This window comes from Lygodium microphyllum, chromosome 2, assembly GCF_053477565.2.
Source record: "Lygodium microphyllum isolate KBCC chromosome 2, Lygodium_microphyllum_v1.1.10, whole genome shotgun sequence".
NCBI classification, from domain to species: Eukaryota; Viridiplantae; Streptophyta; class Polypodiopsida; order Schizaeales; family Lygodiaceae; genus Lygodium; species Lygodium microphyllum.
This window is the reverse complement of record NC_141136.1, coordinates 70,308,252-70,320,863: the sequence shown is the minus strand read 5'-3', so window position 1 is coordinate 70,320,863 and position 12,612 is coordinate 70,308,252. Positions and strand designations below refer to the sequence as shown.

Below are 12,612 nucleotides of genomic sequence, written 5' to 3'. Positions count from 1 at the left end.
ATTGATAATATTGACATAGGTATATAAGGTATTGAGACTTGTAATCTTTCATCACTTCACATTATAATATAATTATAGTCTCTTCATCTTTTGTGTTTCACATGCGCTTCGTTGTTGTGAAGTAGCATTGCGAGGGAAGTGATACAACTTTGCTTCCCTGTTGCACGGAAACTTCACTCTCAATCTCTCTCTCTCTCTCTCTCTCCCGCCCCTTACACACTCAAAAACCCTGATTTTCTTTTGGAGCAATTGCGACTCTCTCTCTATTTCAACGTTTGCTGTCTGGGCCGCCGCCCGCCGCCTCTTCTCTGAGGTTACCGCCCTGCTTGCTAGCTGCCGTCCACATGCTGGCTTGCTGCCTCCCGCTTTCGCCCGCACCCGCCTCCTCATTCGCCATTGCCCGCCCACCTCTCTTGCACAGCTCCTGCTTCCTCTCCCCCCCCCCCTTCTCTCTTGCTTCCTCACCTCCTCGCTGCTCTCTTGTCTCCTCTCTGTTCTCCCGCTTCCTCGCCTTTTCTCTGCTCTCTTGCCTCATGCCTCCTCGCCATGGCTCCTTGCTAGCTCGCCTTCCACCATTAGCAGTGAGCTAGAGCTGTGGTAGAAGAAGGACGCGAGTCTCTTCCCTGCGGCTTCACTGCCGAGAGAAATAGGCTCCAGCAACTTCAAGCCTCTTCCCTCCTCGCCTTCTCTCGAGTGACAGCTCCAGCAACTCAAGCACCAGGTCTCTCTCCCAGCAGCAGCAGCAGCAGCCGCCACTGAGCTGTGCGAAGGTCACTCTCCCAACAGCAGCAGTAGCCATGCCAGAGTGAAGGAGCCATGGCAGAGAGAGAGAGAGAGCCATCGATGGCTGCAGCCTCGGCTTCTTCTCCCTCCCCTCGGCTTGCCTCACTCTAGACTTCCATGTTGCTCCTCTGAACAACGAGAGAGAGAGAGAGAGAGAGAGAGATGTGCCAGGAGGGAAAAAGACAGATTCAAACTTCAAATTTTAGTTTGGATAGGTTTAGATATGAATGTGGAAGTTCGGAGACCACCGAAATCAAAAGCAAAATAACATAATAGCATAGATATAGATTAATAAGGGCGTCTCTTGGTCTTACCTAGCTTTTAATGTCGTACATCGATGTTGCATGAACACATGCGAATGGAAGTATGGCTACTCAACTCAGAGCATTCTGGGCAAGATGAGCGAGCCCGATGCAAAGATGCAAGATTGTGCAGATGAGAGCAACCCCTCCTCCAGCATGGGTAGCACAGTTACGCTCAGATGCACAAAAGGAAGAGGAGCATGGCGAGGGTTGAGGGTTCCAACCAGGCTAGCAAGGAAGAAGAAAGAAAGGAAGAGGCACTTGGCAAGGCCTCTCTTAGCACTCATGAGGATATCTGCCTTTGACTGGAGGTGAACCAACAATTTGTACCTGAAATACTAGGACATATTCTCAACAAAAACATGGAAGATAGGACAAAGGGGAGTGCCAAACGCATTACCTTGGATGCTAACAAGGTCTTCCATAATGTGCTCCACTTCATCATAAAAGTGCTTTGGTTTTCTTCACAGGTAAGCCCCCAAGGGCACTCGATGTGGGAAACTTGTTTAATGTCATTCTTAAGGTAGAAGGGCAAGTTGAACAGATCTAATATGGCAGGAGGGGATTCTAGGAGGTGGTTTTTAGCAATAAGGAAGCCGTGCAAAAGATGCTTAATGAGGGAGTGTTTTTTTGGGGATTGGATCTTGTTATTGATTCGGTCTAAATTTGCAGGGGCATGTTTCCACTATGATCCATGGGAAAGAAGCCCTTGAGAAGTAGCGAGCCAATAGAGCCTCATGGGTGGGAGCTGTTAAGAATGGCGTGGAGAGGAAGGAGAAGGCTACCTAAGCAAACTCTGGTGCCAGAGAGTATGCAGAAAATCCCCCCCAAATCCACTACTACCGGCACAAGGCCTCTATCCCAAAGAACAGCCGCAATAGAATCAACTCGTTCACCCAGCTTGATTGAGTCCTCTTGGAGCATTTGGATAAATAATTCCCTGGCTAGGATGCGAAAATACAAACAGCGGCAAGCAGGGCTTTTAACAAAGGTCTGCTTGATAATAACCGTGCTTGGTTTATTGCTCAATTCAATGCAGGTGCTAGGTGCTCATGAAGAATGTAAAGATCAAGGCAAATGGTTGGAGGAACATACAAAAGTTGAGTATGGTAATAAAGGCTTTGAGCATCAAGATACAATTAAAAAGACATCCAACAATGGAGAGGAGCATGGATAGAATTAATATGGTCTCCACATAAAGGGTTCTGTGGGGAGGTCAATAGAGCCCTCTTCTGGTAGTGAATCAACAAACACAATTTTGAGGTCAACATCGTCCAAGAACATGAACTATATGGCTGGAGTGGCTCAGAATTTTGGCATAAGCAATACACTTGTTTTGCTGGTGGAGTGAAGGGTGGGAATTCAGGGTGTCTAGCTATCGTCAAGACAGACAGGAAGCCCAAATATTTGTTAAGGTCAGAAGACAGAGTGGCAATCAACACAACCAATGTACATGGCTCAAACAACGGCAGTGGACTAAGAAGGAAACAATGGCTAGTGCTATAAGAAATTCCCCCGGTTAAAGGCCTCTTTGCAGGAGACTTCAACATGGTGGTGAACCCATCTGATGCTATGTCCTCCACTTTGTCATGCTCGAGAGCCGAGCTGACTGCATGGAAGACTGTAGAACATTGGGACTTGAAAAATATTGTAGAGGTGTTGAATCCCTCTGAGCTGTCTTTCACCTACAATTCTCTCCCCCATAAAAACTATTGGGCCTTTTGATCGCTGGAACTGCACAGCGATCCGGGTGCATGGCTTCCAGTAGATGTCTCTTTGGATCTGAGCACAAACTGCCTATTGTTTGATCTTTTTCCTTTGTCTTTGCAGCTCATGACCGTTGAGTTTCAAAAGCCAAGAGGAGCACGCAAGCCATTGGTGGTGGCAAATCCGAGGCACTACTTGCAGACAGCCTTCAACTACATGTTGATTGGAGCCTTAGAAAAATTAGAGCATGATTTAGCCAATCGGCCCTCAGAATTGCGGCAATCATGCTCTGGTACTTTGCAACAGATGATCACCCTTCAAGGGTCATGGCTTTGCACATGGGAAAAGAAAGGGCTCAAACGGGCTAACAATACTCTGGCTGAGATTTCATGGACAACTAAGTGCAGACCACTTTTACTGGAAAGCCAGAAGCTAGCCAACATCATCAGGAGGGCTACGTTTGTAAGAGAATTGGAAAAACTAAGTCTAATTTTCAACAAAAGAATGGTGATAGACATGCACTGCATTTCACCAGGATACATGAAAGATCTGAAGGAAAGAAGAAATAAAGAAAGTGTGCTAGCTCTCCTACTTGACAATGACCACTGGCTGTTGAACTAGGAAGATACAGGGAAAGAGTGCAGGAGTTTCTTCAGGAATCTATATGTTGATGCTAAGAACCACAACACTACTGCAGCCCTGGCAAAGATTCTCAAGCCAATCATGAGGGTGATCACTGACGAAAATGACTTGTTGTTGGTCAAGCAATTCGACATTGATGAACTACAGCAAGCACTCAATAAATTGGGCAATGGGAAACCACCGGGCTTGTATGGTACTTCTGCGGAGTTCTTTGAACAATATTGGCACCTCCTAGGCTCAAGTGTGACTACTCCGGTTAACTTATATAGGGAGAAGGGCATCCTTCCCCCTTCCTGGACTAAAAGCATTATAACCCTTGTCCCAAAGCAGGTTTAGACCTCCAAGCTAACCCAGCAGAAACCAATCTCCCTCATGAGCCCCATATATAAAAGCATCACGAAAGCCATGTCTCGCAGATTGAAAGCAATTGCGAAGGAGAATGTTAATGGGAATGAATATGGCTTTATTAATGGAAAATGGATTGCTGACAATGTACTCAATGTCTTGATGGCCGTTGAGTGGGCTGAAGCCACAAATCTGGAAATTTTTATTCATCCAACTTGATATTCATCTGTTATTGCTTTGGCTTCCCATCCATTCTTCTGTCTTCTTGATGAGGCTGCGGATGCAATTATAGGTGTGAAATACAGAAGCAAGCAACTCACGAGGCAAGGATATGGTGACGATTTACTGATGAATCTGGAAGCAAAGAAAAGTAATCTGGACAAAGCCGTTACCCTGCTGGAGATTTACTACTGGATTCTCGATTAATTACAGTAGATCTACACTTATCAGTGTAACAGACGAAGGCTGACAGTCTCTGGGATGGAGAGGCAACCTGGGCCACCCATTAGGGCTTGGAGTTCATGAGAGTAGCAGAGCCTCATGGGTGATGAACGAGTCGAGAGCAAGAACTACGAAATGGAGCAGGTCATGTTTGGCCTCTACATGCAGGGCTAAAAGTTCTGAGTGTCTTCATGTATCCAGCACCCAATTTTTATTTACCCCTCATGACTTGGAGTTCCAAGCTGCAGGAGGAGTGGGAGTCCATGATAGGTAGGGGCTTTTCTATGGGGTAAAAATGAAGGGGGAAATTTTATCTAGTGCCCATTTTCTAACGCAACCTAAGGAAGAAGGTGGCTTGCATATGTCAAGAAATATCAGTAAATCACAATTTGATATCACATTGCTCACAGATTATTTGCCTGCAAAGTAAAAATTCATACTCGGCAACGTAAGGGGCCAATAGTGCTTCACCTAACAATCCTCCATTATAACTTTTCTTCCAAGTAAGTTCCATAAATATTTTTTAATGGTCAACCTATTTATATCACTAGGAACTCAAAAAAATTGCATCGGGGTATTTTGATATTTTCATCAAGTAGCCCTAGTTATAAATGAAGGGTTCATAAAAGAGTGCCAATGATGAGTGGCTAATAGAGTGATGCTCAAGGGTGCATTGCTTTAAGGTTTTACAAAATTCAAAATATAGAAAGATTTGCATGGCTCAATTGTTTGAGTCATAATGCTAAATAGCCTTAAAAGTCATATATTTTTTTGCAAAATTGACACTCAATTGGTGTGGGGTTTGTTTCCTTTTTGGGGGGCACCAATTTATTGGCCACTTTACCTTGTCTAGATATTCAAGAAACAACAAAAATGGCTCCTTAACCAAAATTGAGATATCTCTAAAAATCTCATCCCAATATAATGTTAGCCACCTTCAGTCATCTTAAGACAATGTTGACCAGCATATCTCATGCCAACAAATGCCCAAGGGTGTTAATAGCATCATGTTGTTATGACTAGTAATTACCTTGCTTTGCTACTAGCTTGTCGTGGAGAGCCACCTCTTTTTAGATGCAAGTTGTCACACTGGTAGTTTAGGTGATACTATAATGTAGAGTTGTCTCTCATTACAAGCACTATATATATTTGATGCACCACCAAGATTCAAACAATTTTTGGTAAGCTAGAAATAAAGGCTCAAATAGGAGAAAAATCACTATATAGGCAAGAGGTCATGACATTAAGTTGATAACCAGGTCCTCTAAGAACTTTTAGGTTGGCCCAACTGAGTATCAAAAGCTCAATTAGAATAAGTCAAAACTTCTCCTTTTGCAAGTTTTTTACTAGGTTTTGCTTGGATTTTCCACTCATAAAATCTTGCTCAATGTTTGGAAAGACTTTGTAATGCTGAGAACTTTGTAGTGCATCTCTTTGAATGATTTTATCTCTATGCACTTTGCAATCAGCCCACTTTTCATCTTTCTATAATTTGCAACATCATGCTCATCAAGTAAACATATTTAAAGAAATAATTCTTTGTTTCTATCCTATAAGACACCCTCTATCATTATAAAAATCCTTGAAATTGTATATATGTATAAAACAAAAGTTAAGGTTTTCCACTCTCCTTGCAAAATCCCACAAAAATTTGAAGAGATTCCACACAGTGGCAACACATTGGAACGTCTATCTCCTTTCTTAAACTTCTTCCAATGCAACTTAAAAATTGCAATAGCACTAGAGTATTAACACTAATCTTTTCTAGAGCCACAAAATAGGATTTGGCAAGTTTTCACTAATTTGAAAATAACTTTTGCATGCATTATTTAAAAGTTATGAGATTGATCCATTGTAGATTAATAACCATGAGAGGAAAATTGGAAGATCCTATCTCATGATTTTGATTAATTTAAAACGTGCAATTATATTGAAGTGTTATATTGTGGCATCCACATTATCCATGGTTTTAACTTTGTCCTTGCTTAAGACCCATTCACAATCCTTACAAATGAATGTTTGCAAGAGTGGATATCCCAGTGTTTTGTGCACTTTCATTACATCATATGTTTTGAATGTTGGGCACAAAAAGATATTGCATCATATTATATTGCTTAAATATAAGTGTTTTAAGTATTAACACGGTTGCAAGGTTAGAAAAGCCTTTAGTTTACAAGTTATAATGACTTCGCGAAATTCATACCACCAAATTTACCCGACATGCAAGATAGATTCAAAAAATATGTGGCCTTTTGCTAGACTATTTCTTGGAAAATTCTTATACCTTCTCTTCACCTCAAAAATTCCTTTGAATCTAGCTTCCCAAGTGGCTTCCAACATTAATATTTTGAACTTCAAGGCCTAGGCGAGGAAAAGATTTCTCCAAGCCACTGCTACCAAGCAGCCATGCAGCATAGATGTTTAATGGATTCTTGCATCCCACAAAAACATTTGCTATCTGAGGTGTCTCTCTCTCAACTTCTCCATTGTGATGATGTGCATGGCAACAACTTCCCAGACAATTTTGATGAGCTTTGATATTTTAGAGAGCCTTTGAGCTTCATGGAAAGTCATCAATTGTTTGCAAAATCCCAACCAGTGCCTAATTTTAGAGGCTCCATGTTTTGCCAGGAGCCTCCCTCTCCTTCCCAAAACGACTGCAGGTGGGGATCTAAACGCCCAAGACCATAAAGCATTATATTACCAATTAACCTGCACAGTAGCACGATCTCACTTGGTGTGGCTCAAGACCTTGCACCAATCTTTGATAACACTGGCTTACTACTAAGACCACACATTTTGATCTCTGTCAGGGCCTGTGTGGTCATCAAGCTTACACCTTCCAGCCCCCAACAGTAGAATAGAGATGCATGTGATGCATTCTGTAAGTTTTGCAGCTCACGCAAGACCTGTCTTTATGAATGTATACTTGGAGCAATGGTTCCAGGGTGGATGTGTGTTTAAAGAGTACACAAATGGTGGAGTGTATGCACATGCATGTGTGAATGGTGATTGGCATTACGATAGTCTATAACAAATGTCTATGAGCATTCCTTGTTAGGGCATATGCTATTCCATGTGGTGAGCATAACTCCACCACTTCTGTTTTCGTAAGTGAAAAATACTCAAAATGTGCAAAGTGAGGGGGATGTAGCCTGATGGAAACCACATGAAACGCAGTACCTTGTGGTTGGTTTTATGTATTCCCTGTGTGATTCATTTGTTAAGTGGCGTGGCCTGAAAGGACCGTGCTTTACATAAATCTAGTCATGTATAAAAGGTTGGTCAATGCAATTTATATACAGTACACTTACAGATGCACTATGTTTACAATCAATCAGAGGCTATCTGATGCCCCAATCATATTTACACCTTGAATGATGGCAAAATGAAATGTCAAGCTTTCTAGGGCCATGTAGGACCTGAATCTTGGCTGAGTAATGTGATATCATTTAACATTTAAACACAGAAGAAAGCTCCGTTTAGTCAATGAGAAGTAGGACTGTAGACACATCTTTGCTCGCCGCAGACTGTTCTTTAAGCAGAACCATATATGCTCAAGGGTTGATAAGTTGCTCTTGCTTCTCGATTCTGCACACTAAAGATGCTGAAAATTAACATCCTGTGAGAGCACTAGCGTTCCCTCTCTTTGTCCACCCTAAAACAGAAGCAACAGCTCAAGCCAACATGCAATCTCACTAGATGTGATGGCCACGTATGAAAATTATGTAAGATACATGGTTTCCTCCTTCAATGAACTGCTGTAGCATAGACTTGTAGCAAATAGAGCTAGAATGATTATGTACAAATGTCTCCCCCCCCCCCCCCCAAGGGGTCCTTCCTTCCATGAATAGTAACCAATGGACTGAACTGTACAAAAGTGTACTCAAGTTACTGCCAATGCTGATGAAGACGTTTGAAATCATAGATGAGATATAAAACCAGGCTCAACAACTGCTGCTGTCTCCTGCCTGGAGTCATAAAAAGAAATCTGCAGTCAGCTCAATCTTCTAGCACCTCCAGTAGGACTCAACGAGTTACAAAACACAACTTTTCACTCTGATAGTTTCTGTTTAGCAGCCTCCTTTTCAAGCAGTGCCATAAGGCCCCCTCCATGTACCCTACCCTCCAAAACAGATAATGAGAACATAGATACATTATCTGCAGTGACATTGGGAAACATTTGCTTCTGTCGTTGCATTTTATCACCTTCAAGTGGGCCTGCCCTTTCCAGACAGGATTTGAACATCTGTTTACCTGGGATACCCATCCTCAGTGCTTGGACTCTGTTACTTAGAGTTGGACGCACATTCTGAACAGTATTGTGATATGTCAAGTCAGCCTCATCCATATCCACAAGGGTTTCATTTCTAAAACCAGGCATTCCAAATGATGGGTACGATCCCTGGTCCTCATTAATGTGCCCACTGGCATCTAAAGTAAAGCCTTCCCTGTACCTCAGCTGTTCATTACTTTCTCTCGCTTCTAAATAGCGTCTTTCAACATAATCATGTCTATGAATGTAAGAACCCTCAGCGTCAGATCCTACCCAAGACATTGGGCAAGTTGTAACATTTTTCAAGGATTGCTCCCCATGATCCTTCAAAGACACTGGCTGGCAATAATGCTCACCAGCATCTAATAAAGATTGATGAGTTTGACCATTCTGCTCTGTTATTAATGCAGATATATTGCTTGTGGTGTTTTTATTGTTGCTGGTTGATGCTGCATGTGGCAGGAGAGCACTGTGCACTGCACAAAGCCCTGTCTTCCCCCTTGCAAACTTGTCACATGGGCTCTTCAATTGATCCTCGGATGCATCGCCAAATAAGTTCACACTATATACCAATCCCTCTTGTCCCCATAAGCATCTTTTTCCTCCACCGTGTGCTTTGCAAAAATCAGTACTTCCCTGTGCACTTTTACTGCAGTTTTCAAACTTGCAACGTTTTCCACCCCCATGTCTAACACAGTAATCAGTTTTTCCTCTAGCACTTTTAGAGCACCCCTGCGCTTGACAACGCTTGCCACCCCCATGAGCCACACAAAATAAAGTACCTCCATGCACACTTTTAGTACAAGTGCCTCCCCCAAAAGTGCATCTTTTCCCACCACCATGTGCCTTGCAGAACTGTGTACTTCCTTCTGCACCTTTTGTACATCCTTCAAAAATGCATCTCCTTCCTCCGCCATGAGCTTTGCAGAACATAGTACTTCCTTGGGCACCCTTTCCACATCCCACATATTGGCAACGCCGTCCTCCTCCATGAGATATGCATAGGCCCAGAAAACCCTCTGCACTTTTAGTGCACCCCTCCATTTGACACCTTTTACCCCCTCCATGGCGGATGCATAGACCAGACTTGCCTCTTGCAGCTTTTGTGCAACCCTCATAATTGCAGCGACGACCTCCTCCATGACCAATGCAGAAGTCTGTCTTTCCTTCTGCACTTTTAATACATCCTAAGCGTTGACACCTACGACCACCTCCATGGGCCTTGCAAAACATTGTGCGACCTTCTGCTCCCTTGTTACAATTCAGCCTCTGACACCGCCTTCCACCACCATGGGCAATGCATAGACCAGATGCACCTCTTGCACCCTTGCCACAGCCTTGAAACTTACATGTCTTTGGGCCTCTCTCAGAAGTGCCAACACAAGGCCCAACACTAGTACCCTCCTCTGACATTTGAACAGAAAATCCATCAAATGCCTCGCAAGTAGTAGCAGGCACAGTAGAGCTCTTGCTGGCTATAAAGAAATCCGATTCTGTCCCACTCTCTTTGGCCATAACATCTCTGTGTAATGCATTCAATTTTGGTGAGCTGACATGGCCCTTATGCAATACTGAAGATAACTTACCTTGAGATTTCATCCACCGTCCAGATGTAGAACCCTCATCAAACAGAAAAGTAAGTTGGTCACCAGCCACAGCATCTGCACTGCCCTGTGCATCCCCACCATGGTGCAAGCTATCTGAGTCAACCGATATGGATTGCCCAGACATACCAAGCTGTAAATCTATTTCTCCACTTCTATCTTCTGAACCAGCAACAGAAACGCTGCGAACCCTTGATGCATCAACCTCACTTGAATTATTTATAGACAAGCACTGGAAGTTCTTAGATTGAGATGCTGCAGTCCTCTGCGAAGCCACTTCAAGACGAAGGTGGCCTGTTGTTTCCACATCCATGGAAGCACGTTCTAATGAGGTTACACTGGAAACTATTCTTGCCGAGTACTGTCCGCATTCATTGGCCCTTTCTGGCAGGCCTAATCTTAGGTCGATGGATGGGCAGACGTTCTCTTCAATTTCGCATGAGAATCCATATGGAGTTCCACTTCTTGAACTGTTTGGAGCACTACGAGAAAGATTAGTGCTCCCCACAGCTAAACCTAAACTCAAATTGTCCTCCAAGGGAACATCCCCAATCCTTATATGGCTGGAGATGCAGCCTTTATCTGTCCTGCTCATAGAGTAGTTACAGATGCCAGGTAAACATCCCTTGCTACCAGTTGGTAAGGTTACATCTTGGTAAGGGTTCCAGCTACCAGTCAGCCAAGCAGTCGGCCGTGGTTTCGGATGCATCACGCCTTTTGCTACTTCATTTTTGTTTCCTTGATTAATACCCCCAACTGACAAAGCAATAAATTGAGATTTCCCATAAAAGGCACTATATTGAAGATCAGAGTCCATTTACAAAAATAAAAGGAACTCCCTTCAACCTTGTCAATTGCAAATGGCTCACTTCAAGCAAGTTTCATTGGATCTCAGAAGCTGTATCTCACCACGTTCCGAGGGTAAAAACCATAAGCCACACCTGCTATGAAATAAGTGATATGGTACACTGTTTCTAAGCAGGTTCTGGGGTTCTCCATGCCCAGGCACCCACAACCCTGATGCAGAAACCCTTACGTTTGACCTAAGTATTTGACTTTGCATGTGATTTCAATGCAGTAAAGCTGCACAAGACTGTAAAGAGGAATTAGGGTATTTCGACTGAAAAATCAATACAGTAACAAGAACAACAAGAAGAAGCAAATCAAGCCACTGCAGCGTGAGATGAACGCTAGGATGAAAAAAAATGAAACATTTGTGAAAATGCTAAGACCGTCCACTTGCTGAGGAATACGAAGATTTGCAAATGTTGCAGGGGGGGATTGTGACTACAATCGTAAATGAGAGCCAGGAGTGAAGGGATCCGAAGGGCAACATCTGTCTATTCACATACATGAAAGGGCAAAAGTTGACAGCCTACACCAAAATATTCAAAATGTCCACATTACCTTAAGGAAAAGAGCAAAAATAATGCAAGTGGGGAAAAAAGACATCAGATTCTTCTAGCTGTAGGGAAGGGGGGAGGGTCTCTAAAGTGCTGTATGCTTTAGCCACACAGACTGAAAAGCCATACCTGGCTTTTTTCAGCCATATGCTCCACATGGCTTTTCAGCCATACCTGGCTTTTTTCAGCCATATGGTCTATATGGTTTTTCAGCTAAGTGGTCTCACAGAGGAATTGACTGCTGTCTCTGGGGTCTTCAGCCATAGCCTCACAAAGGAACAGCTACCACATGTAGGGACCAAAGACCCAAGACCTAGACAGAAAAAGGGCATCTTCTTTTGTTCTCTCATAGACCTTTACATCCTGCAGCCCAACTCAACGCCTGCTGATCTAGGCTCCGAGAAAGTAGAGCTCTAAGGTTTCAGGCTTTGATGTGCTCAGATTTTAGGGGTTGCTTTTTAGCTATTGGGGGATTCAATACAGAGCAACAGCAGAATGGCGTACCTTGGTTGACGTTGCAAGGTCGTTGCTCGAGGCAGCCATGATTCACTCTGGCTCGATGCAGAACGGAGTCTCTCCAATAGCAGCAAAACAGAGCCGCGCCCACGAGAGAAGCAAAGCAGCCCAATGGCAGAAGAAGCTACAAAAGAAGCAAAACTCTCTCTCTCTCTCTCGCGCGCGGCGCCCCAATATAGAAGAAGAGTAAGAACACCTTAAAAGCTCTGAATAGAAGCAAAACAGAGGCTTATTGTCCCTTGATCTATAACCACCTCTCTCTCTCTCTCTCTCTCTCTCTCTCTCTCACACACACACAAATTGGCCTAGCGTAGTAAAAGTGGCACGCCCGTTGTCGCATCAAAGCTTAAAACCTTACAAGAAGTGTCTGGCCTGAGAAAACAGAGACACATACATACTCCCCCACCCCTCAAAGTAAAATAACAGACAGAAAAGCACTACAGTTCCCAACTTTTCCCAAAGTAAACAGAATAGAAAATGTTAAAGACCGCCCTTGAAAAGCCCCTTTTGAGGGGTGTCAAACGGAAGGACAACCCAGGCCTCTTTCCCTGCACATATGCCATTGGCCCTTTCACATGTCTCTACTTTAGGAC

The 12,612-nt window shown here is 43.4% G+C and overlaps 2 protein-coding genes across 4 annotated transcripts; one reads left to right on the top strand and one right to left on the bottom strand.

Annotated features, from left to right (window-relative positions):
- The first annotated feature begins 222 nt into the window (after positions 1-222).
- Positions 223-4,692, top strand: LOC148039869 (uncharacterized). The gene is made up of 3 exons (XM_087694797.1): positions 223-1,555; positions 1,758-2,076; positions 2,916-4,692. Exons 2-3 carry the CDS (start codon positions 1,780-1,782, stop codon positions 3,411-3,413), a joined length of 795 nt encoding a protein of 264 aa, XP_087550923.1. The 5' UTR covers positions 223-1,555; positions 1,758-1,779; the 3' UTR covers positions 3,414-4,692.
- A 3,326-nt stretch (positions 4,693-8,018) lies between these two features.
- Positions 8,019-12,342, bottom strand: LOC148039868 (uncharacterized). 3 transcript variants are annotated; one of them, XM_087694775.1, is made up of 2 exons: positions 12,008-12,342; positions 8,019-11,475 (listed from the first exon to the last, which is right to left on the bottom strand). In XM_087694775.1, the coding sequence occupies exon 2, from the start codon at positions 10,915-10,917 to the stop codon at positions 8,275-8,277; it is 2,643 nt and encodes an 880-aa protein (XP_087550901.1). In that variant the 5' UTR covers positions 10,918-11,475; positions 12,008-12,342; the 3' UTR covers positions 8,019-8,274. The 3 variants fall into 3 exon arrangements, with proteins under 3 accessions (XP_087550901.1, XP_087550894.1, XP_087550911.1); XM_087694768.1 differs by having other exon boundaries at positions 8,019-11,193; XM_087694785.1 differs by having other exon boundaries at positions 8,019-11,183.
- Between the last annotated feature and the right edge of the window lie 270 nt (positions 12,343-12,612).

Bases quoted from the DNA above. Each gene is read 5' to 3' on its own strand.
- LOC148039869 (XM_087694797.1), top strand. From the start codon at position 1,780: ATGGGAAAGAAGCCCTTGAGAAGTAGCGAGCCAATAGAGCCTCATGGG. The intron at 2,077-2,915 runs GTCTGCTTGATA...TTGTCTTTGCAG, and splicing joins AAGCAGGGCTTTTAACAAAG to CTCATGACCGTTGAGTTTCA.
- LOC148039868 (XM_087694775.1), bottom strand. From the start codon at position 10,917: ATGGACTCTGATCTTCAATATAGTGCCTTTTATGGGAAATCTCAATTT.